Here is a 25,972-nt window from a genome sequence, read left to right on the forward strand (position 1 = left end):
ACCCTGGGAGCCTGACCCTCTTCCCCAGTCCCCTCTCCTGTCCCCATCATCCTCCCTTGCATTCACCCAGCTGGGCGCTGTAGGGAACCGGGGAGCCGGGGGGAGGCAGTGGCTGGAAGGAAAGAGCTGGCGTTTTCCTAACTCCAGTGGGGGATGGAGTCGGAAGAGCTGCAGCCCCAACTTGCTCTTCTCCATGGCTTTCCTGGGGCTGCAGGCAACCTTACCCTCCAGGCCCCCCTCTCCCCCCACGGCCTGTAATTGTAGGTCTCACTTGGGAACCTTCTGGTTGCTTCCTGTCACAATCGTACAGCAGGCTCACTTTGGAAAAGCTCCCTGTTTTCCCAAGAAGGCATATGAGAGAAATGAGGTTCAGTGGCCCAGGCAGTTCCTCGCAGGAGGGGTCACGTTCCCGCAGCCTGCGGGAGGCGGCGGGTGGCAGTGCTGACTCAGTAACTGGAACAGAGATGCTTGCCTCGGCTCTGAGCCTGCTTTACGGGGACGTTTCTGAGGTGCTGGAAATACTTCTTTGAAGCTTTTCTTTTAGTGACTGGAACGGTGTGAGTTGGTCTGCATCTCCTCCTCAGTTATCACACCCCACACCAAGTCATCCCCTCAAGTTCCCTGTTGTGGCCCCAAACCTGAAAACCAAACAGCCTTGCCCAGTACCTGGGAAGCTAGCGGACGAGCGGCATGCTGTCCCGGGTTCAACAGTAAGAGTTGACATCTTCTCTTTTTCTATGTCCCTCCAAGCTTACTCAGGGTTTGTTTCAGGAAGGAAAATCGGGGGGGGGGGGGGTGTCAAAAATGCAGCTACTTTGTGGTTCGTTCTCAGATACCACAGTCCTCCTCTCATGTGAAGGCACAGGCCGGGCCCAGTTACTACACAGGCTGGATAAATACCCCGAACTTAACTTTGGGTTAAAACGGTCACCCTTGGGCCCCCACGTGGGGAGCAGGGCGAAGCCTCTCTCCCTGCTTCCTCCTGCCGCCCCGCCCCCCACACCAGATGCTCCTCTGCCCACTTCCTTCCAGGGCAGGGGTGGGGGCCGGCTCTGCCATCTGGGCCTGGCAGATGGTAAAGGGGGTGATGTCTGGTCTTTGTGGAGCTCCTGCAGGTCCTCTGCCCAGTGGTTCCCTGGAGCTCGGTGGGCGTCACTGTCCTCGCTCAGATCTGGCCTCTCCCCCGCCCCCGACAGTGCTCTGCTGGGCCCCGTGAGCAGGACCAGCGACGGGACCAGCAGCCGGGTTGCCGGCTCTCGTGGGGCCTGTGGCAGGTTGCAACCACTTGCGGCAAGAAAGGATTACTTCTAGTCTCACGGGTGACCTTTTATGACGAGGAAACGGGAGCCCACGTGTCTTCAGAGCGGCTGGTCTTCCTCTCCCCTCGCGTCTGGGCCAGCCCTGAGTGATGCTGCCCCGCCCTTGCACCCCCTGGACGCCGGGTCTAGCGAGCACCCTTCGGTTCCTGCCCAAGCCCTCTCTCCGGGCTCTGCGGCCAGTCCTCAGCCAGGCGGGCGTTGGGTGTGCGGAGTGGTTTGCCTGTCAGTCTCGGGAGGGAGGTCTTGGATGCGTGTGGAGGCAGGTTCCCTGCGGTCTGCCCCAGAGGGTCTTCCTGTGGGCACCGGCACCGACCACCTCCAGCTGCAGGACCACTCCTCTCTGAGGAGCTCATTTTCTTTAAAATGTCCGATCTGCCATCGTTGTCAGGTAGGGCGATGCCTCTCTCCCTCGAGGAAAGCTGTTGCCTTCAGCCAGGGGGGTCTGGGTGAGGAGGGTGGGAGAGCCAGGCCGCGGCCTCATCCATCTCAGGGGGTGCATCTGGCCCGGCGTGGGGCGCGCATTCCGCAGGCCTGTCTCTGCTTCTCATCCAGCAGCTGGAAGGAATGTGCTAGTCGAGGCCAAAGCGGAGGAGCCCCAGACCTGGGGGGCTCATTAAGGCTATTTTTGCATTTCTTTTCCGCGTGTGTGGAGAGGAGGAACTGAAGCTTGCCAGGTGGCACACGGAGGCGGCGCTGTGCTGGGCGGAACAGACCGCAGACACTGCCGAGGTTATCGGTGTGAAGATCTGCAGCTTCGCTTGCCTTTTCGTTTCTGCGCGTGCACGGAAACCTCTCCCAGGAAGCGTTGTGCTCAGCACATGGCCCTTCCTTGTGGAGCCTGGGGAAGGGGCTGCCTGCGTTCCCGCGGTCACTGACTGTCTGAGGGCTGTGGGGAGGTGCAGGCTGGCGGGAAGGGGGGATGATTTTTCATTCTTTCTGAAACATACAATGTTCATGAAACCATTGGACGGGGAGGGCTCCCAGGGACCGGGACGTGGCTCAGCGACTGGGCGGTCATTCGGCAGCAGTGACTCTGGCGACCGGTGTGCCCGGTCAGGTTCTCGGCAGCGGAGGCGTCGGCCCCTGGGTCAGGGCGCCACCACCCAGCCACACAGCTGCTGACTGCTCAGTGTGCTCACCACTGCCCACGGACTTCTCGCTGCTGTTCCTCCCCTCTGTATGCTCCCCGCTTCCACCCCTCACAGCTGTCTTCTCTGCGCTTTGCTCACTGGTGGCTTCTCCCGTCTGCCTTTGCTCTGAGCGTCTGAGTGACTGCCAAGTCAGTTCCTGCCGTCTCCGTCAGGCGTGACCATTGGGTGTGGCCAGGGTTTTTCTTAGAAGTGGGTCAGGCAGGGCAAATTGGGTGAGCACCTGCCATGTGCTTCTATAGCAGCCCATGTCTTCCTCTGGGTCTAGTAAAACAGTGATGCTGATGCGACGGGGATAAACTTGGATTGGATTCTTATTGTGTGCCAAGCACTTAGCATAGTGTTTGTATTTACTTGCATATTTCCTCCATCCTCATAATAACCTTATGACACAGGGTGCCGTTTCACCCAAGTGGAGGTTGAGGCATAGGCAGGTCTGGTAACTTGCCCAAGATCACACAGGCTGTAAGGAGCGGAACTGGGATTCGGCACGAGGTGTCTGTATTGTAATTCCCTGCTGTCTCTCTGCCCCACACCCATCCCTGACCAGGCGACCCTCTGGTGTGTTTCAGGAGACAGGGAAGAGGTAGGAGCCAGGCGGGCTTGAGTGCTGTTCAGGGTGGTCAGTGCAGGACGCAATGCTCTCGGCCACACCCTGAGCCAGCTTGTCGAAGGGGCTGCAGTATTCGTCCCCCTTCTGCTGTGATGGACACACATCCGCACGTTTGTTTGTTGGCTCCCTAAACTCTGTTATAGTGACATGGCCTTAGGCATGCTCCCTCACTGTGTTCCTCTTTAGACACATGCTAAGTACCGAATGGATCATGGAAACCACCTATTTTCACCGGAGGATCACTCTTCAAGGCTTCAAATGCATATGCCAAGAGCTAGTGTCCCAAAGCCCATTTGTGGAATGGCTAACTTGCTGAACATATGGGTTTCTATCAACTTTTAAAACAGGCTCGTATTCATTGCATCTTTACAGCAGCACTTTCTGTTCTTGTTGTTTGTTTTTGCTTCTGCTGCCTGGCGCAGCAACAGGTGTAGCCTTGGATGACCGAGGGGCAGGAGAATATGGATATGGGAACATAGAGTGTGGATACGGAGGATTCTTACACATGACTGTACTCTTAATGTAGCAACGAAGAATCTATATGGAGGAAGTCCTCCGGTATTCTTGAGTCTGTAGTATTTGCATCGGTTTTTCTTGTGACGCGCAGTCTTGGCCTCTGGCCTCTTAGCCTTCCCCAGTGCTGTGCAGAATTCTGCTTTCACATCAGCCAAAGGCAAGGGAGAAAGGAATCAGCACACGCAGCTAATTGCTCTGCTTCTCCTCCATTTATCCTCATTCCAATTTGATTCCACTTCATGGGGTATGTTCAGACTCCCACACAGTGCAGCGTCCTTGCCCCCCCCCCCCCCCCCCGCCTCCCAGGGCTGAGCTGCAGGATGCACGCAGAGACGGAGAAGAACTTCCCGCTGCGATACGGATGCCGGCTCCATGTGCGCCCCGCTCGCACACGCAGCAGATCAGGGAACAGCAGGGAGTAGCCAAGGGACATTTCGCATTTCTTTATCTCCCAGCAAATTTGAGTTCTAATAAGTTGGCATTTAAACCCAAGGACTGAGCATTCAAGTTTAGATGGAGAGTTGGAGCTTCTGTCATGCATTATTTGTCAGTGACATAGGCAGAGCACCTCAGAGTTCCACCTGGAACTCATGTCCTTATTGATGCTGAATTGCTAGTGAGTCAACGTGGAGGAAAGCTGTTTACACCGGCTTAATGGTATGTTGACCGGAAATATCAGCCGGCCGAGTAAAGGGAGCACCCCCATACTTTGTTTCCAGCATAAAGTGTGAGCTCCAGTTTTGGTCACAAGTATGTTCGTGTGTGTGTGTGTGTGTGTGTGTGTGCATGTGTACGCATACCTGTGTAGGTGCACCCATGCAGCACTCACATGTAGTTTATCCAAAGTGGCAGCTGTATTGTGCAGGACTCCCCGGGTGCCAGTGCAGACCCAAAGGGAACCAGCTCATCCAATCAAGGGGTTTTAATTTGTGGTCAGGCCAGGGGTTATAATATGGTTAGAATTTTCCCTTCCTCCCACTTCTTTGTTTCTTTGTAAGCCCTGGCTTTCTATATCTCACTACAGGCTGACTTTTTCCACGTGATGCAATACGTACTGCAGGTGGCTCCAGAATTGGCATTTCACAGTCTCGGCCACGGGAGAGGGATGTCTGTCCTAACCCTGGTTTCCAAGGAAGGGCATGCAGGCTGCCTGCTCTCACGGAGGCACTGGGTTGTGTGAGAACTGGTGCTCGAGGGCTCATGGAGTGGACGTGGGGGAGAAGGAATTCTTACAAGGAGGGGGAATGTGGTTCCCCAAAGGAGAGGGTGGTGCCCACAGGTTCCCAGAAGACAAGGTGTCCGCTGGTGGTGTTCTGACACATTCCTGAGGATGTACCGTGAATGCATGTCTACTTTAAATCACTTGGCAGACTTAACTGTAATCTTAGATTTTTTTTTCCTTCCGGCTTCTTGTCAACTACACGCTTTAATTGTAATTATTCCTCGGTAGGCATGTTCTAGCACTTCTGATTCATTTGTCAAACTGAGCTTAACACAATTACTGAGTCTAGGGAGAGAGCCCATCTTGAAGGTAACAGAAGGCTCCGCTGTCAGTTTTGTAATCCAGTCTCTGTGGCCAGGATTCTGTTCAGCTCCCCCTTCACCTCCCTGTGTTGTCAGAAACAGGGAGACTGCCCGCCCTTCAGGAAATACTTGGGAACACTACACAGGTGAGAGAGTAAAGTTTTCTCACCTCCGTCTAGGTAAGTGGTCCTCACCACAAGGGCATTTGGGCCCTGGGCATTGACGTCCATACTTTGTGTTTTAAGATTTGAGTTCATTTTCAACTGATCCAGTAAAAATAAAGTTCTTGGTCACTCTGTGCTTTGCGCAGTGTCATTGCCCACACCCTCTCCATAACTGTCTCCAGCCCTGTCTTTTGCCAGAATTTAGGATTAAGTGAGGAGAATCTGCAGTCCAGCTAGGCCCCCCAATGATTGGCGTTTCCATGGAAACAGCGGCAGGCCTGGCAATTAAAACTGAACCTGCAGGCTGGGGAGAGTAGACGTACGAAAATGAGTTTGTCTGAGAAGCCAAATTCTCATCCTCCAGATGAAACTCGGAGAGGACAGGTGATCCCGGAGGCTGCTGCCAGCCGGGATCGGACCGTCTTGCCTTGGGGGCGGGTGTGTCTTGGCGTTTCGGGCACAGGTGTGTTTGCCGGCTTGCTCGGTTTGCCAGAGTTGCCCGGATAATTGTCCTTGTGATTCACAGAGCTCTGTGTGTGCAGTCGTGGATCATGGAGGAGTGGGAACAATCTGATTTTTTAATTTTAAATTTTTATTGATTTTAGAGAAGAAGGGAGAGGGGGGGGAGAGAGAGAAACATCAACAATGAGCGAGAATCATTGGTCACTGCCTCCTGTATGTCCCGCACTAGGGTTTGAGCCCGCAACCCAGGCATGTGCCCTGATCGGGAATTGAACCGTGACCTCCTGGTTCATAGATCAACACTCAACCACTGAGCCACACTGTCTGGGTGAACAATCTGATCTTTGCGTACACTTGAATGTGAATCCCAACTTAAGAGCCTATTAAAAATGGATGAAACCATAAAAGGAACCTAGAAGTCGGTAAGTCCTAGTTTCTGCTCCAGGGTGGGAACCGGTCCTGGAGCTCCTCCGACAGAGGTTCACAGCTGGGGTCCGAGGGGAAGCCGTGGCTCTCTGGCCGTTGCTGGGACGCGCTGGCATGTCTAGCCTCTGGTGGTGGAACTTCTCCCCGTCTTCCACCTCTGCTGCCTCTTCGTTTTGGTGCCAAGGAAATTGAGCCTACGTTTCCCATAGTGAAGCTGACTTTTTAAAATTGAAGACTGTTATCCTGTACCCCAAAGACCTCTGTGCCCTGGCCAGGGAGGTCTAAGACCCAACGCCTGTGTTTAGAAAAAGGCATTCTGACAGGCGAGGTTGATTTATTTCCAGCACTGGGTCCTCACCACTGTCCTTAGATTTTGTGTGACTTTTCTTAGCATCATTGTGTGGTGAAGAATTGGTCACTGTGTTTTTGTACCATACCACCCCCCACCCCCAGTATTCAGCATGCAGAGCTAGGAAATCCTGAGAACACAGGATTGTATTAAAACACTGGTCTCTGCATCCTGCTGAAGGGTGTGGTTGTCTTTTGTGACGTTGCCCCAGAAGTTAGTGAATCCACCCTACATTCCTATGTGCTTTCATAATCTCTCAGCCCTTCATCTGTGATTTATTTAAAACATTGACCTTTTTAAGTTGTACATTTTAAGACTTCTTAATTCCTCATCTGTTCTAGATTAATAGCCTATTATTGTTCTTAAGGTGTTGCTCCCCTCATCCCTAAGAAATGAAAACCTAACAAACAACATACTCTTGTCCCAGTGTTCCTACTACCTTAAAACGGACTAACACATCTCCCAGAGTCGGGCATTGATCAGTGCTGACTGGGACGTGCTTGGATGCAAGTACATGGCTCCCACTTGGTAGAAAAAGAGTAATGAAGTAGACAATCTTTTCTGGGTCCAAAACAATAGCTGTATGACCTTCAGCGAGTCACCAACCCTCTCTAGGTTCCATTTTTCTCAAGTATAAAATCAGATGAATACTTTGTATTCTTCCGGGTTATTGCGAATGCTGTGAAAACAAATTATTTAATATTAAGACTGTTAGCAAACTATACCATGACATACTGTGGCGATTTTTGAGAATAACCTAAAAGAAAAGAAAATATTGATGATATTGGGTATTTAAGACTCACATACATCCAGTTTCAAAATAGCAGTAGTTGGTGTCTATAGGAAGAAATAGTACATTTGTACCTTGTATATTAGAGGGAAAATAATCTCATAATTTCTAACATAGTTTTGGGTGATCTTTGATGTGGTCCCATTAAGGGAGAAAGGCTTTCAGTAAAGAAATGGCATTGTCGGGGGAGAAATGAAATCACTCTGGGTTCCTGTGATCGGAGGATAAAAGGGTTGAAACCCAGGGAGTGACTGTTGATTTGTAAATCATTTGAATCCCAATTCTTGGCTTTGAGGATCTGAGCCTGACAGGGTCTCCTGTGAATCCCAGGGTGGATCCTGAGATGCAGCTTTTCCCTGGAAAACTTCTAGGGCAGTGGTTCTCAACCTTCTGGCCCTTTAAATATAGCTTCTCATGTTGTGACCCAACCATAAAATTATTTTCGTTGCTACTTCATAGCTGTAATGTTGCTACTGTTATGAATCGTAATGTAAATATCTGATATGCAGGATGTATTTAGATGACCCCGTGAAAGGGTCGTTCGATCCCCAAAGGGGTCGCGACCCACAGGTTGAGAACCGCTGGTCTAGGGGCTTGTGTCCGGGCCTGGCCACCCTGTGAGCATGAAGACTCCCTATCCCTGAGGAATGTCAAGGGCCCAAAGCAGGCACTTGTCTGAGCCGCATGTCCTGGGCCTTAAGGACGACTCCTCTCCCTGGGTGTTAGGAGGTGTTTTTCTTTTCCTCCCCCTTTAAAAAATGTTACTTTTAAGTCATAGTTTACATTCAGTATTATTTTGTATTAGTTTCAGGTGTACAGGGGACGTGTTTTTCTCACACACCTGTTTTTTACTACAGACCACTAACGTGTGGGGACGCAGCAAGCAGAGGTGATTTCCACGTCTCCGCGCGAGGTCTAACCGTAGTTTCTCGGGGCCGTTTCTTTGCTTTATATAGTTTTACGTAAAATGTGAGCCCATTGAGACTTGGAAAGAAAGTCGCTTCCTGTGTTTTGTTGTTGTTTCTGCAATGACTCGAGTATTCATCACAGCAGATAATCAGTGGCCTCTGCCGTGTGTCCTCGGAGGGGGAAGGAGACAGTCGTGGTAACCTTTTCACGGTGGAGAACTAACCCCGCACCCGGTGCCCTGTTGTGTGTTTTTTCTCTGCCCCCAGGGAGTTCTGTCCAACATCTCTTCCATCACCGACCTCGGCGGCTTCGACCCCGTCTGGCTCTTCCTTGTGGTGGGAGGAGTGATGTTCATTTTGGGATTCGCAGGGTGCATTGGAGCGCTGCGGGAAAACACTTTCCTCCTCAAGTTTGTAAGTATCCCACTCTGTTCTCAGGCGAAAACCAAGCATGCCCCCATCAGCAGGACGCTGCCTTTAGCGAGAGGGAGCTGTCCCGAAAGCACTGGCAGAACTACAGCCTGGGCCATGCTTTTCTGTACGAGAGCCCTCTATTCTGCCCCTGCCAGGCCTCCTTCATAGTATATATACCACCCCACCCCATGACATCCACGGGGGTTTTGCACACGTATGTCACGACTGCATTCCAATCCCTAAAATACCCTTAGGACTAAGGTGGTTCTGTAGACATAGTTTTCTTCTTTTAAGTGAGTTATGCTTCCTCTTTTAAGCACATAATCAGGAGAAAGTTGTTCAGCTGGTTGGTTTAGAGAAACCAGACATAAGCACCATGGCTGTGGCCTGTGCAGATTAAACCTGTGAAGCAGGAGGTTTTGGTGAATATGGAGAAACAGTGAAAGGCAAAGTCTTCCCCTTGTTGACCAGCATGCTTTTCAGATCCCTTGCAGGGTGTTGTGACCACTGTTAGCATGAATATATTTGGAGGAGGAGTTCCCCAAGGGTAGATAGGTAGTAAAAGGAGAGCATGAACAGCGGAAGCCTTTCCTTTGGAGATGCTTCCCAGAGGAGAACAGGATGGCTGATGTGCACACGTGTGTGTGTGTGAAATAGGTTCGGTGAGCGTAGCCAAAGCTCACTGAATGTGCCTGTTTGGTGTCAGCATTTGGTGGCGGCCATATCACAGCCCTCCACACAACGGTATCCACTCCCCTTTCTAAAAATAAAAAGTATGGGGGCGGGGGAAAACCCACCCTCCTGTGATGAGGGAAGATGGTTAGATTTCTAGAGAATCGTATCAGTTTAATATCACTAATCTCACCCTTATGACACAATGTCATTGAGGGCCATTTTCATTTAAAACAAGAGCTCCCGCCAGGACTAGTCCCAGCTGCCATGCAGAATGCGATTCTCTCCCCAGCACATCTGCCACATCTTCCCCTGGCATTTCTTCTTGAACATCCCCAGGAAGAGCAGACTCACCGTCCATACAAGGTGGGCAGCTCTGGCCCAGGCAAGGTCCGGAGGCTGTTTCGCCTGGAAGTTCATATGACTCGCGCTGATAGGGAAAAACCAAGGTGCAATCTAATGAGCCACTGGATCTCTGTTCTGTACACATGGGTCTCTGGTGGGAGTAGCTAATTTCCCAAACTCTGTTTCTCTTACACCCACCCACCCACCCACCCACCATTCCTCACCTCGTCAAAGACCTACGGAGGCCCCAGGGAAGTTTTGTCCCTGATAGCAACCTGCCAGTCCTCTGGGCATGGGGTATTTCTAAAGCTTGAGCGCACCTCCCTCAGCTTTTCTGTAGCCTGTTTGGGGCCTCATCATACTGACTGATTGCCACTATTTTACCATTTTTAGCCTCCATGCCCCCAAATGATTCACTTTAATCATATTAGTTTATAAGCGTCGTCCCTTTATCACTTTTATAGATAAAGATACTAGAGCTAACTTGAATAGGCAGAGATTTATACATTTCTCTAAGTTATCACCTTAATTTATAAAGTCCCATGTTGCAAATAAAGAGAATTGTGTTGTTTCCTGGCTTCCTTAAGTCTTGGGACTATTTTAAATGGTCCCTTTCTCCGTTTAGTACATGTAATAAAAACTGGCCTAGAATAGTCTTTGAAATAAGTAGGAAGTCAATGGCAGCATCATTCCAAACAGCCTCAACCATCTGATGCTGTAAGGCCAAGAGAACTACTGGGGAAAATCCAAGAGCTGAGTTACCGTGAAATAGAAATGGAGCTTTCTTGTTGACTGAGGCCCTGGAATGAAGCCTGTGAATCCATCTCTTCTCCTTTGGAAATGGGGAAATTTACTCACAGGGCCCGTGTGTGTTCCTGCCAAATATTTGATAAGAATTTAATTTAGACTCAATTTTTGATATGCATATTGTATATTATTATGTGAACATTTACCAGGGGAACTAGAAAATGAACTTGCCTAGCCTTTGTAAAGGTGAAGACAAAAACCTAATTATAACCTTTGCATGACTTATGTCTTGTTGTTTGTGTGTGCACACACATGATCTCATTTCTGTAGTGTGATGACTGTCATGTAGAGTGGTACCTGATAAAGGGAGGGGAGTTGTATTGTGCTATGCTATAGGGTGGCCATTGAGTAAAAGTGATAGAATTTCCCCATCCCCCCATGTGTGAGCATTTAATGAACTTCCTCTCTGTGGCTTCAAGCCACCAGGACACAGACCCCCCCTCTCCCCCAGCACCCTTCATCTTCTCCTCAGCTATTCTGCTGACGAACTTGGCCTTCATGATGATAGGCTGCTTGGGGAGCTCTGGTTCCCCTTTAAATGGTAATCCTCATACCAACTTTCCCAAGGACCCTGGGCCAAAGCTGTCGAAGTTGATCCTGTGATGATGCAAGCCACCATCACTGCCTCGCAGCACCCCCCTACCCCCTCACCCCGTGCTTCCTGTGCTTGCCGATGCAGCCGTGGCCCTGAAGCTTCCGGGTCTTCCTCAGTCATGATGGCCTGAGATGCAAGAGCAAAAGGGACCATTTTCTTGTCCTTTTTCTAGGTTGAGGAAAGCTCACACTGAAATTACTGGTACCAGTGATGATAATGAACTCTTTAGATGCTGTTGCTAGTGAGCTCAAGGGCAGATAACCAGGAGCTCTGACCCTGAGGGCTGAGCTGGAGGGCCTAGAATGGGGCCTAAACCTTGGGATCCCAGACTTTGCCAGGCGCTTATTTCTTCTTCCCACCCTCCCCTATGCCCACCCTCTCAGAGCAGCACCTGGCACCCTGGGCAAACACTGTCAGATACACACTGCGATGTGGCCCACCTCACTGCCCGCCCCGTCCCTTACTGTAAGAGGCTCTTTGGAGGCAGGGTATGGGCTACTCATCCTTGCTTCTGCAAAGCCCACCCAGCTCAGTAGATGTTTGGTGAATGAATACACATTTTTAGTCTTTTTGTTTGTTTGTTTGGTTTTTGTTAATCTTCAACAGAGGATATTTTTTCCATTGATTCTTTTTCCCCCCCTGTATATCGCTGTCAGGCTCCGCTCTGCATCCATTGATTTTATTTATTTATTTATTTTTTTTTTAGAGAGAGTAAAAAAGGAGGAGGTGGGGGAGAGAGAGAGAGAGAGAGAAACATCTGTGTGAGACAGATACAGCTATTGGTTGCCTCCCGCACAAGCCCCGATCACTGGGGCCTGGGATCGAACCCGAAACCCAGGTACGTGCCCTTGACTGGGAATGGAACCCAAGACCCTTGAGGGCTCTGGCCGAGGCTCCAAGCACTGAGCCACACAGGCCAGGGCCGTTCCTAGTCTTGGTAAATTGTAAGTAACTGTGTCGTTTCCTCTGTGCCGCCCCCACGTGGTGTGCTCCTGGTTGGCCGCCTGAGGGCTCCTGCGGGATGTAGACACAGCAGCAGCTCTGGCCCCTCTGCCTCCTCGCCGCCCCCTGTCCTGCAGCCTCCGGAGCTCTGCTGACAGGGGTGGCCCCGGGTCGCCTTTCTGTCCTCGTCACCAGGAGTTTGCTTGCAGTTTATACGCTGCTCCTTCACAGCCTCATTTCTCAGAAACTCTTTGAACAAATTAAAATGGAAAAGGGTAAGAATGTGGAGGCTGGAGGAAGTGGAAAGAACTGGAGGTGTGACGGTAGGTGATATGACTAAGGTGAGGCTCTGCTGAGTGTTCTAGACGGAAGGGAGTTTTCTCCAGTTCATGGGCCATCCCCACGTTACCCGTGGTCTCTCGCCTGCCTTCTTAAACTCCTCTCATCTGCATGAGCCAGGAGTCTCCCTTCAATGGCATCTTGATGTTATTTAAAATATTCCGAGGCTGGTGCTTCACAAGGGAAAGTGGTTTCGTTTTATTTTCTCGATGGGAAATTATTTTCATGTCACAGTCGCCCCCCACTTCCCCTCTGTTCTCTTCATCTGAGATGCACGTGTGTGCCGTTTTGCCCTGTGGAGCAGGTGCAAAGGGGGATTAGAGCAGGGTCTGAATCCATAAAAGGAATATAGCCATACAGGACCCAGGCCACAGTAACAAATGAGGGGTGATCTTAAAACATTGGGGTAGTTTCTTTCTCAGTGTTGCAAAAGCTTACTAGAGGTGGGGACGGGCCGTTGTTCAAGGCCTGGCAGGCAGCACATTAATCAGGAGAAATTCCTTAGGCCTTAATGTGACTCTAATGAGAAACTCCTATTTTCTCTTTGCTTATGAGCCTTGTTGGTTAATTGCCAAATGGAGCCACCAGAGCCCCACAATGTGATTATGAAATGATTTTTTTTAAAGTCCTTTCTTGGAGTGTAATATTTTATTAATGAATCTTAAGAAACGGAAGGTTATCTGCTTTGGACGTGTGTACCAACCCAGTGTAATCACAGACCTTCTTAGAAGGCACCATTGAGCTGTATATGATCAAAATAGCCGGTGTAACTGTTCTCCATCTATGTGTCTTTTGCCTTAGTTTTCTGTGTTCCTGGGCATCATTTTCTTCCTGGAGCTCACTGCCGGGGTCCTGGCATTTGTTTTCAAAGACTGGATCAAAGACCAGCTGTATTTCTTTATAAACAACAACATCAGAGCGTACAGGGATGACATTGATTTGCAAAACCTCATAGACTTCACCCAGGAATATGTAAGTTTAAATTTGGTTTCTTTTCAAGTTGAAAGCCTTCTGGGAAGGATGGCCCCAGAGAGCATCCTCCTGGCTCCGCGCCCGCCAGCTGGGACGCCCCTCTGACTGGTCTGCGTGGCTTTTGGGTTGTTTGCTTGTCTGTTTATTCTTTGCTGACTTGTTCTGTGACCTGCACGATTTGTGCTCTACATGGAAATGGCCTGTTTTTACTGAATCTTCGTGTCTGCCAAGAGGAACAAAGAAGGAAACTCTTGAGCAAGAAGGTTCTAATCACAGTTGCCCTTTGCTGCCGACGTTTGAAGAAGATTGCTTTGCTATAGGTTTAACGTTTTATTTGGCGTTAAATATGGATTCTGTCTTGTTCCTTGACCATTTCTAGTCATCCTCCACACCTCACAGCTCAGAATAATATCCTCACCAGTAGGGTGTTTGTTCAAAATTCCCTGACGTAGACCCATTCAGTATTATAGCACGTGCGGGTGAAACTGAAAGTCGAGCAAGTTTCACCCCCCTGGTGGCCTCTACCGAGTGGAGAACCTGAGCAGGGAGCCCCTCCCACCCAGAACATATTTCTGTGGCGGCCCCTGCAAGGCAAACGAAGCAGCAGAATCCCTGTTCCACTCAGAATGCAAAATGGCCTATCAACAGGGCTCAGAAGATACAGATCTGGTGCCCAAATCTGATCAGCTAAGCGACTTAGGGTAATAGGACCTTGGCCTGTGTCCCCAACAGGAACGTGGAAACAATAAAAGCTACAGTTTAACTCATGGAGATTCTGTGACACTCGAGTAAGATGTGCTTGGTGGTTTCATAATGGGCTTCGGGTGTTGTGGTCCTACCAACCGACAGGTGCTTATTTGCAGACACTTAAAACATCGGAAAAAATCAGATAAGCTGCGCAGACCTGGACTGTGGTGTCCACGATGTTAATGCACATGGCAGGAGGAGCTGGGGTCCCTTTGGTAAAGGGAGGAGAGGGCCATATCGGCACTCGTCCTGGGGGCAACCCCCACACCCCCACATACATCAGGCACTCAGAGCAGAGCAAGTTGTGTTGATTTTGTTCCGTGGCAGCAAGGACTGCCCTGGAGTGAGCTGTACTCGGGTGTGAAATGAAGCCCCCTTTCATCTCGGCAGACTTCACTGTTTTGTTAGGTCATAATGGATGCAGGCTCACGCCTTGCCAAGTATTATTGCTGCCTCGTTTGCATGACAATCTGATGGAGCTGTGCAGCCAACTTTGGGAGGCGCAACTCCAGCCCTCAGAGAACCCGATGAGGCTGACGCACATGCGTAGACACGTTCTCTTGAAATGCTGTCTGCTTTACGGGGAAATACTGTCGTTTCATGTGATTTTTCTTTTTCTGTCGTGGAGTTGAATGTTCTGAAGTAGATGCTGGTCCTGAAAGCCGTCCAGTGGTCCCGGCTGGATGTTTATTTAACTGGGCGTGGGGGCGTGGGGGGAGGAGACAATGGGACCAGCCTCTGTGTCAGGCCCCTCGTAAGACCCACGGAATTTAACATGATTGTATTTTAATTAGACGATTGCATTCTTAAGTAATTTTTTGAAAATATAAATACCTGCTCTTGTTTAAACAGATTCCGAGTACTAACAGATATGTAATGAGAAGTCAGCCTCCTTTGGACACTGCTGTTTAGTGTCTTATCCTTCTAGAATGTTCCCACATACACTCAAACTAACCCCACCCTGTTCTAAGGGAGCCCTGCTATCAACTCCTGCCCCCCCCCCCCCACCACCACCACCACCTAACACCATGGGTCCCATCGACCTTGCAAATCACATGCCCACACACCCTTACAAACCTTCTGCCTGCGTTATTTTGGAGGCTTTGATGAGGGCTGTGTGGGTTCAGTCTGGTATAAAAATAAATTCTGAGACGGAGGGAGGGAGCCGGCAGGACGGGGTGTGGGCCGTTGGGGCGGGTGTGGGTGCAGCGCCTGGTGGCCTCCAGGTGGAGGTGTTCTAATTCTCTCCTGTTTGCTCTAGTGGCAGTGCTGTGGGGCTTTTGGAGCTGATGATTGGAACCTAAATATTTACTTCAATTGCACAGATTCCAATGCAAGTCGGGAGAGGTGCGGCGTGCCATTCTCCTGCTGTACTAAAGATCCCGCGGTAAGTGGGGGCAGCACATGGCTCCCCTCCCTTTATCGGGACGGTGTGTGGGATGGGCAGAGGGGTGGTGTTCTTCTGGAAACCTCTTACCTGCGTAGTCCTGACTATCGCTCCTGCAGGGCCTATAGGGCTCAGTTCTTCCCAGTAGGAGTGATCATCGCTCCTGTTCTGAGCCTTTGTGTGCCTTGGCTCATTGAGTCCGAAACATTCCTGCCAGCAGATACCAACATTATCTTCCCTTTTTAGGTGAAATCGAGGCCCCTGGGTTTTAAGTCCCTACCCAAGCTCACATCACCAGCAAATGTTGGCGTTGTTCCTTCTTTATAGGCTCACCTGGGAGCTCTCTCATTGGGTTGCGGTTAGTAACCCTCTTCTTCCCGACTTAGTTGTGGGGGACACATTGGAATAGAAGAGTTTGAGACAAGAATGCTATGCGGGAAGAGCATAGCTGCCCAGATTCATTTGTAGCCTGTCAGTCCCCAAGCATGCACCCTCAGAGCTGCCCTTGCCCCCATCATGCAGATTCGAGTGGGCACTGATGAGTTCATGGCCATTTCCCCCTGGAAGGTAGAGGGTGTGCAGCTCTTCAAAAGGGGCGTGGCCTTGGGGTGGGGAAGCAGAAGTTCCCCGCAGCCTGCCCATCGCCCATCGCCCCTGGTGGGGGTCAGCCTGGGCTGTTACTCTTGGTCTGAAGAGACTGAGAATCAGGAAGGCCTGTGCTCGCTGCTCTGGGATCTCGCCAGGACAGCTGACCTTCCCCACTGGCTGGTTTCTCCCTTTCCTTTGAGGAGGCCCAAAGGCAAGAGTGCCCGGCAGAGCCCAGGGTGCCCGCTCAGGCAGCCTCGCGCTGGCCAGCCGATGCCAGCTGCTCTGTCTCCCGTTCTGCCCTGTGTTAACATTCCATCAGACAGACTCCGAAGTTCTCAGAAGGCATTATGTCTCCCCTTTCAGCGACAGATCCTCTGGGTAGAGGTATCTCTTTCCATAAATGCCAAGCTAACAATTTCCACCCAGCCCCTGCAGAGGGGAAAAAAAACAAAAAAAACAAGCCTAAAAGAGGGGAATTCGCATTTCTGATCAGGGCTGTCGGATGTCAGAACATGTGTCCATGTGATATGTGACTAGGGTGTTGTTCTGTTTTTAATGAAGTCACGTATTCTCATTGAAAACTCATTTAAATAACATAGAAATATACATATTAAAAAGTAGAAGTCCTTCTCCCCCTCCCACCACCAAAGAGAGCAAAAATGAAGCCAGTCATTATGCCCATTCAGCATGGTTTTTATCTGTCTCCAGTTCCCTAAACACCATAAACGTATTGAGGCTGTCAGCTCTGAATCCTGTACCTCCCACATACTGGGCTTGCTCTCCTTCCTGGTATTTCCTGAGCTTCTGTTTTCCTCATTTGTAAAAGGGCATATTTTAATACCTATTTCTGAGGATTGTTAAAATAATGACATGGGGTAACGTATCAGAGTGCTTACCGAGGCGCCCGGTCCATCTGTGTGCCCGATGCACATTGTATTACCCTGAGTGGGCTTCTAACCGGCGTGACTGTCACTGTCCTGTTTTCTTTCCCCCCCAGGAAGATGTCATCAACACTCAGTGTGGCTATGATGCCAGGCAGAAACCAGTAAGTGGGTACCATCTTGTCGCTTGGCACATGGGGTGTTGGAGGAGCCTTGGAACTTGCGTGCTGACGCTGTGTTCTCCTCTTCCCTTGTGAAGGAGGTCGACCAGCAGATCGTAATCTACACGAAAGGCTGCGTGCCCCAGTTTGAGAAGTGGCTGCAGGACAATTTAACCATCGTGGCCGGTGTGTTCATAGGCATTGCGTTGCTACAGGTAAGGCCGGGCTCCTTCCTGGACGTCACGGGAAGCGATGCCCCGGGAGAATCCTCACCAGGCCAGGCACTTTGCCGGATCACCTTAATGGCCCAGTATTTAAGACACAATTGGAGGGGCTGGGAAACAGACCCAAATTATGTGGTATTTTATTAAAGCTCTGATTTTAGGTGCAACTCCATCCTAAAATACATTAGGAAACTGGTTGTTGTTTTTTTTCCTTTTGAAGATGGAGACGTTGATTGGGTCAATGCATTTCCATGGGCTCAATAATTAATTCTGAGGATTGTGTGTGCCAGCTGGGCAGACAGGAATAGTCAAAAGCAAATCCAAGTGGTGAGGTTAAGGTTTTTTTGGATTTTTACAAACATGCTGTGTCCCTTTCTGCCTCTGGCCCACCTTCCCAGAGTGCTAGTGAGGGAAAGGAGTGCCCACTTTTCCTCCTGGGCAGTCCCAAGTGCTAACTTTTTCATCCGGTGGAGATGTGATACTTTTCTTTGAGCCCAAATGCGGCGCGGTGGTTGAAAGAAACGAAAGAAGACGTAAATAATGGAAAGCCTTCCCATACTCATGGACTGAAAGGCTTACTATCGCTAATGTGGCAGTACGCCTCAAATCCATCTACAGACTCAGTGCAATCTCTGAATTCAAACTGCCTTTTTTATTTTTTTATTTTTTTTCAAAAATGGACAAGTTGATCCTAAAATTCATATGGAAATGCAAGGGACCCAGAAAAGCAAAAACAAACTTGAAAAAGAACGAATTTGGAGAATTCACACTTCCCAATTCCAGACTTACTTCAAAGGTGCAGGCATCAAGATAGTGCCTCCTGGCATAAGGTTGGCATATAGATCAGTGGAACAGAATAGAAAGTCCAGAAGTAAACCCACGCATCGACGGTCAGTAGATTTTTGACAAGGGAACCAAGACCGTTCACTGGGGCAAAAATAGTCTTTTCAATAAATGGTGCTGGACCAACTGACTATCTATATGCAAAAGAATAAATTTGAACTCCTACCTCACACCATACATGAAAATTAACTCAAAATAGACCAAAGACCAAAATATAAGAGCTAAAACTATAAAACTCTTAGGAGAAAGTACAGGTGTAGGAGAAAGTATAGGTGTAGCTCTTTGCGACCCAGGAGTAGGTGGTTTTCTTAGACATGACACTACAAGCACAAGCAACCAAAGAAATAGTAGATCAATTGGACTTTGTCAAAATTAAAAACTGTGCTAAAAGTACTAAGAAAATGAAATGACAACCCACAAAATGGAAGAAAATATTTGCAAATCATTATATCTGGTAAGGATCAAGTATCTGGACTGTACAAAAAACAACTCAACAGTTAAAAAGTCAAACCCAATTTAAAGATGGGCAAAGAATTTGAATAGCCATGTCTCCAGAGAAGATACAAATGGCTAGTAAGCACGTGAGGAGATAGAACGTCACCATTAATTGTTAGGGAAATTCAAATGAAAACCACAGTGAGATACCTACCACTTCATACACAGCAGGATGGACATACAGTTGACCCTCGAACAACATGGGTTTCAGCTGTGTGGGTCCACTCATAAGCACATTTTTTTTTCAACTGACCACAGTTCAGTTGATCTATGTAGTTCAACTGGCTGAGGTTGGGAATCTGAGTATGCAGAAAACTGACTAGTTATGTGCGGATTTTTCAACTGCATGGGATTACAGCACCCGTAACCCCCATGTTGCTCAGGGGTGAACTGTAATGATAAAGGAAGATAATAATGAGTTTTCGAGGATGTGAAGAAACTGGAACCCTCACACATCACTGAAGGGAATGAAAATGATGCGGCCTGTACGGAAAACAATTGGCAATTCCTCAGAAAATTACAGTTACCATATGACCCCGCAATTCTATTCTGAGGTATGTACCCCAGAGAATTAAAAACATGTGTTCACCCAAAAACGTATATACAGATGTTCATAGTGATATTATTCATAAAAGCCCAAAAAAGGAAACACTGCAGATGCCCATCACCTACTGAATGGAAAAACAAAATATGGTTTATCCATATAATGGAATATTACTCAAACCATCAAAAGGATTGACTACTGGTACATGTTACAACATGGACCTTGAATACACTTTGCTATGTGAAAGCGGACTGACACAAAAGGCCAGATGTTATATGATTCCATTTATATGAAATGTCCAGAATGAGCAAATTCAAAGGAAGTAGATTAGTGGTTGGCAGGACTGTGGAGATGGGGGGCATGGGAATGACTGCTAACGGGTACAGTTTCTTTCTGGGGTGATGAAATGTATGGGAAACAGATAGTGGTCATCGTTGCATATCCCTGTGAGTACACTAAAAACCACTGAATTATGCACTTTAAAGGAATGGATGTTACAGTATATGAATTACTTGTCAATTTAAAAGATCAAAGATAAGGAAAATCAGATTCAGCCCAGCCAGCGTGGCTCCGTGGTTGAGTATTGACCCATGAACCAGAAGGTCGAGGTTTGATTCCCAGTCAGGGCACATGCCCAGGTTGTGGGCTCGATCTCCAGCAGGGGGTGTGCAGGAGGCAGCTGATCAATGATTCTCTCTCATTTTTCTATTTCCCTGTCCTTCTCCCTTCCTCTCTCTGAAATCCATAAAAATATATTTTAAAAAGAAAAATAGGATTCATTGGCCAAGGAAAAGCCTAATGATGTTCAAAGTTTCACTGTTTGACTCTTTTTCTTCCTTTCTCAGATTTTTGGGATATGCCTGGCCCAGAACCTGGTGAGCGACATCGAAGCTGTCAGGGCCAGCTGGTAGAGCAGAGCGCCTGCCACCGCCGCAGAACACTGGACACCCAGCCTCCCGCACCCTCCAGCGGCCCGACCGCGTCCACGCCGCACAGAGCAGTCACAGGGGCATCCTGCAATCCCACCTGACGGAGCTGCCAAGAACTTGTTTTGGGGGGTGAAGCTGAGAAATGCTGCTTACTGACAGAATTAAAGAAACAATAACCAGTATGCAAGTCGTTGCGCCGTGAATCTCTACTGTAGCCATGAATTTATGGATGGTTGGATCCTTAACCAAAAAAAGAGGAAAAGGGAGGGTGGGGAACCCGTATGTACTTGAATGTGTGGGGAAAGCCTTGTTCTCCACAGGAGCGATTGGAGGGCTGGGAGAGGCAGCGTTGCCCTTCCTCACGCTGTGGCCTGAAGATGTGATCTTTCCTGGAACCCAGCCCCTGCCCTGTGAGGGCTGGGCCACTGGCGTCCCTTCACTGGACATCGCAAGGAACTGCGACAACTCGCGTCCCAGGGAGAAAACAGCTTGTCCTTGGGGTCAGATTTCGAGATTGAGTTTAGCAAGTGACGAGCCGGCACATTGGGCCTCCTGATGAGAGAAGTTGTGTATTTCAGGTGCACTGAGCAGACCCTGGGAGCACCCCGTGAGGCTGGAATTCAGCAGGACAGATCTTTTTTCTAAGGGGCCTGCGCTTTATTTACCTGTGACATCCAAGGAGAAAATGAGGCTCGACGAGGTATTAGTTGGATACACCCTCACCCCAGCCACTGAAGTAGGTGTCGGATTCTTCAGAAACTCTGCGGCTTTGGCTTTTTTTTTTTCTTGCCTTTTTTTGTTTTAGACTCCCCAAAAGCTGCCGTTTCTGTTAAATTTTTAAGTGTTTCCTTACAAGCTCGAATATTAATTTTGTGTGTGTAATCTCCCCGCATGACCTGTGAATCTGAACCCACCATTCTTTCCTCCCGCTATCTCTCCGACAACATTGATAGGTGTGGTGTGGTGTGGTCAGCACTGGGTGGGTTCACGCCCTGAGAGGGGTGGCGGTCCCGCCTGGCTGGGAAGGGGCCAGCTGGGCCCACGATATGCTTCCATGGACTCAGCAATCGCTCAGCCATACGGGTCGCCATGGTTTCCGCTGCGTCCTGCCCCCCTCTCTCCTGGAATGGAAGTGAACCCCTTTCCAAAACAACGCTGACACATCAGAAAGCTTCTAGTGGGGTTTTTCCCTCTTCTGGTTTTAGTTTTTTTTTTTTTTTTTTTAAAGAGAAGAGTGAGTGGGCAGAGCTCTTTCTGTTCTCGTAGTGCAGGCTAACCATCAGGATGGCGATAAAGCACAAATACTCCGAGGGGGGACATTGGCGGGCAGGTGTTCTGAGTCTGAGAGGAAAACCACCTCCAGGTGCTGCCACCCACCCTGGCCCGCCTCCAGGTGGGAGGGACCCGTTTTGCCCCCAGATTTTAATCCAACCTCATCTACCGGGATGTCACTCTCCCGGGGAGCAGGTATAGTCTGTGGAGCGCTGGGAAAACCACAGGCGTGTTTCACGGTGATGACACGTTCTCCAACGCATCGCTGGGCAGCCGGCGAGGTACTTTGTGAACTTGAGCAAGGCTTTCTGCACCCGCCCCCTGGTGCATCGCTGCGGTCGGTGCACGTGTGGGTCTGCTCTGAGCGAGGACTGCAGTTGACAATACCTGGTCTCCGGGGTTGGGTGTGTCTGACTCTGCATGTGAGTGTGTGTGTCTCTGTATCATCAGCGATGTCCATCCCGTGCTCCAGCTGTAAGATGATTTTATCTTGTCTCGGCCCCACTACGTTGTCCTGTGATGTCATTCCAACACGGAGTCAGCTCTCCGGTTGGCACGCTTGTCCTTCCTGTTCATTACCTCATCCTCCAGGGAACTCCCTCTGACCAGTTGATTCAGAACCGGGCAAGATTCCCCCCTTCGGCACATCCAGTTAAAGGCCAAACGGAAGTCCAAGTGAGTTTTAAATTTTAAGGAACCACCCTTTATTTTTTACACTTGAGAGTGGTTGTAATAAAGGCTGTCATTAATAAACTTGGTTCTACCTTACGTGGGGTTATGTCTGTCTTCATTGCTTCTCTCTTGAAATCGCAAAAGTCTCGGATGCGGTGGTTCCCAAACCTCAGCAGCCGAATCCCCGATGGCTTGTGGAAACCCAGATGGCTGTGTCTGCCTGTTCCCAGACTGAATTCCTGATTTAGTCCTTCTGGGGAGGGGAGGTTGAGAAGGTGCTGTTCTGACTGGTTCGCGGTGATGGTTTGCTGGCGACGCTGTTGCCATGTGTTTTGAGAGCACAATTGGAGAACCCCGCTCTGGTCTGGTTCTCCCGGGGGAAGGGACAGGGAACATCTTGTGATTGGAAGGGAAAGGTCTCTTGGTGCTGCCGGCTAATGGGAGACAAGCAGAGCGGGGTGTGTAGGAATCTCTGTTCCTAAGGCCATTGCTGCTCACAGCCTCCCAGAGACCAGGTGGCGTGCAGATCATCAGGCCTTGCCCCTAGCAGTTCTGTGGTGGGGGAGCCAGAGCCTATATATATATATATATATATATATATATATTTTTTTTTTTTTACTTTTTCCAGAGAGCCTATATGTTTACGAAAGTCCCATTGAAAATTTAATGCAGTGAGGATGAGGACTCACATGGGCCTAGGTAAATGTTGATAATATTCACAACCTTTTTCTAAGAAAATAATTTCTAGTAGTCCCTTAGAGCAGGAATCTTAGCCCCTTGGAGAAATGCTGACTTAACTTTTATTTTGAATTATCACCACAGAAGGAGACTTCTGTCTTTAGAACTGTCAGGGATTTTCTTCATAGATTAAATGAAAACAACATTTTAAGATTCACACAGTATTTTCAGACCCCGACCCTGTGTCAGGACTGGTTTGGGAAACGTTTGCCTCATACCCCTGGATACTTGAGACCACAAATGTTACTTTGACTTTAGGGGAGTGTATCTGTGGTAATGGGAGGTCACCAGTCCCCATTTCTTGAGTTTTCTTCGCTGTGCTGGAGATCATCTTATGTACGGGAGGCTGTTTGTCCTTCTTGCTGTCGGCAAACTCTAGGCCCAGAAAGGAGAAATATTACAGCTCGGAAGTAAAGGGATTCAGCCCGGCTGGTGTGGCTCAGTGGTTGAGCATCAACCTATGAACCAGGAGGTCACTGGCTCGATTCCCGGTCAGGGCATATGCCCCGGTTGCGGGCTCGATCCCCAGTGTGGGGCCTGCAGGAGGCAGCCGATCAGTGATTCTCTCTCCTCATTGATGTTTCTGTCTGTCTCTTCCTCTCTGAAATCAATAAAAATACATTTTGAGAAAAAGAAGTAAAGGGATGCTTTGTCTTGAACTCAGAACTTATAGGAAGTTTCCTCTGTGTAGGTAGGCTTGGAGGAGGATTATTCAATTGATATCTCTGTTGTGTGACCGGTTACCACCAACATCATTGCCTCCATGATTTAAAAATATCTAATAGTGTTTTTAAGAATGAACACAGGGATTAAAAAGAAGAATTTTGCATCATGAAACACTTGAAAAAAAAGGAGATCTTTGTTTTCTTCTTTCTACCCAGGAATGAACCTCTCACTTTTGTTCCAGCCTTCTCCCCGCCGCAGGCCCCCTCCTTCTGCTCTCAGGACTCTGAGACGCGTCTTGGCTTTTTCTTGTTTTGCACAGTGTTCCTCGCAGGCCCTGTGCGCGCTGGGCAGGGACACTTGCTCTGCAGTTTCTGGAGCTCCTCTCAGGGCTGCTGCCCTCCGCTGGGATGGGAGCCCTGGGAAGCGGCTGGACAATGAGGAGCCAGGGGCCTGGCTGGCCCTCCCGGCTCCCTGGGTCCTTTATTCCACGAAGCCCGGCTTCCCTAGGGAAGCCTGTTCCGACTCCGAGGAGGAACGGGAAGCTCTCCGCGAGCGCTGGCCCGCACTCCCCAGCGAGCCCTCTCCGCAGTGGGAAGCCTGGTCCTGGAATGAGGAGGAGAATGCGGTGTTTGCCTGGGAATAGGGACCCATGGTGACATCTACAGAGATGTCTATGTGACAACAGACAGGGCGGAGGTACCTGGGTGGGGGCAGGGGGCGGAGAAGAGAAGCCGGACTCTGAAGAGAAGCTCAAAGCCATCTTTAGAATGGCCTGAGCCTTTCTTTTTGGAAGGGTTGGTGACGAAGTAAAGTTGATCAAGTTACAGTTTGGAGGACTTCTTTAAGTGGAGGAATTAAATACACTCCCTGTGGCCTGTTCATGCTGAGCAGGTCTCTTGTCAGCGGGGCGGCCCTGAGATGATGCCTGGGTTAGGCCGCTCCTGGGGTCCCTGAATCCAAAGCAAAGCCCTGATTCCTCCACTGCCAGGAGCCCTCCTGCGGGGAGAGGGTGAGTTCCCGGGCTTTACACTTCACTAGCGTAGTCCGGACACCGCGGTGTGCAAACAAGGCAGCGCTTCCCATGTTGTTGCCCTGTGTTTAAGGCGTAGCTGCATTCTATGTGGGAGAAAGACAACCTTTAAATCGGGAGTTTATCGTGTCTTCGGTTTTGCTTTTGCAGAACTGGCTTGAACAGGAACGTTTTAATGGCCTGCCCTCTGGTGGTGATCCTGCGGAACCCCTGGCGGCTGGAATAGTTGCTGCAGGGCTGAAAACTGCCTATGGAGAGGTGCTCGCACTTTGCAGGAGGAACTCGAAGGCTCTACAGCTGTACGTTGGGTCCCTTCACACGCTCCTGAAAGTGGCATCGCCTGCCTTAGAGAGCTAGGGGGCTGGGTGTTTAATCCCCGTCACATCTACATCCTGATCCTGCTGCTAGGACTTCAAAGGGCGCGGCCCTCCAGCCAAGACTCACGATTCATGGAAGAGGTGGGGGTGATCTAAAATGACTCATCTGCCAGGCAGGTAACTCTTTGGGAACAATGAATGGAACATTCCCATCTACTTCTTCTCAAAGCACCCATGCTGACCACCTGGAGTTTGCTTCTATCTGAGAATTTGCAACCTTGGTTGTGACGGTGGTGAAGATGGGTAGGGTGTTGGGCCGGTCTGGATCACTGATACGGGTGGGATTGCATCTTCCCAAAATCCATGTGTTGAAGTCCTAACCCGGATACCTCAGAATGTGACTGTATTGGGAAGTAGGGTGGTTGCGAGTGTAATTAGGTAAGAGGAAGTGATATCCTGTCTAGCCAGTGTTCCTGTAAGAAGGCAAACTTGGGCTCAGAGGCACACACCAGGAGATGGCCAGGTGAACAGGAAGGCAGAGATGGAGGGATATGTCCATAAGCCATGGACCACTAAAGACCACTAAAGACCACCAGCGAGCCTTGGAGCCTGGGAGGCATGGAACCTGTTCTGCCTCGGCCTGCAGGAGCCAACGCTGCTGACACCTGCACTTTGGCCTTCACCCTCCCGACTGTGAGACAATCCATGTCTGTGGTTTCAGCCTCCCTCCTGCTCTGTGGTCCTGCTGTGGAGTCGGAGGAAGCCGAGACGGGGTTTGGTGCCCTGTTGCAAATTTTCAGGCTGGAAATGGGAGGACTGCTCAGAGCTACTTTTTCACTAGAAGGATGCTGAGTGTGCTTGTGCCCCTTACTATTGGAGTGGGTGCAGCAGAACATGGCATGGGGTGCCCTCTCCGCATTTGCCCTGAGCTCCTGGAAACAGTCTTGTCACCTTTTGTGGGACATTTTAAAATAAGCAGTGCCTTGTCTCATCCTGACTTATGATGGCAGTGCTGCAGACTGTGTTTATGGGATTCGGTGATCTTAAATGCAACATGCTGGAGTGAGGAAGAATCTTACCTAATAATAGACAAACATGTAAATTGACCATCCCTCTGCTACGCTCACCAGCCAATCAGGAGAGTATGCAAATTAACCAAAGATGGCGGTTAAT

The 25,972-nt window shown here is 49.5% G+C and overlaps 1 protein-coding gene across 2 annotated transcripts in view; it reads left to right on the plus strand.

Moving 5' to 3' along the window:
* Positions 1-21,724, plus strand: part of TSPAN5 (tetraspanin 5) — a 163,197-nt gene extending 141,473 nt beyond the window's left edge. Inside the window, exons 3-8 of one of the 2 annotated variants that reach the window (XM_006100295.3) lie at positions 8,487-8,633; positions 13,135-13,305; positions 15,314-15,439; positions 17,025-17,072; positions 17,168-17,284; positions 20,021-20,348. In XM_006100295.3, the coding sequence (XP_006100357.1) occupies positions 8,487-8,633; positions 13,135-13,305; positions 15,314-15,439; positions 17,025-17,072; positions 17,168-17,284; positions 20,021-20,086 (675 nt within the window). In that variant the 3' untranslated portion in view covers positions 20,087-20,348. Of the gene's footprint in view, positions 1-8,486; positions 8,634-13,134; positions 13,306-15,313; positions 15,440-17,024; positions 17,073-17,167; positions 17,285-20,020 lie in introns of both variants that reach the window. The other variant, XM_023763925.1, reaches the window with a different exon arrangement.
* The last annotated feature ends 4,248 nt before the right edge of the window (positions 21,725-25,972 follow it).

This window comes from Myotis lucifugus, unplaced genomic scaffold (genome assembly GCF_000147115.1).
Source record: "Myotis lucifugus unplaced genomic scaffold, Myoluc2.0 scaffold_308, whole genome shotgun sequence".
NCBI classification, from domain to species: domain Eukaryota; kingdom Metazoa; phylum Chordata; class Mammalia; order Chiroptera; family Vespertilionidae; genus Myotis; species Myotis lucifugus.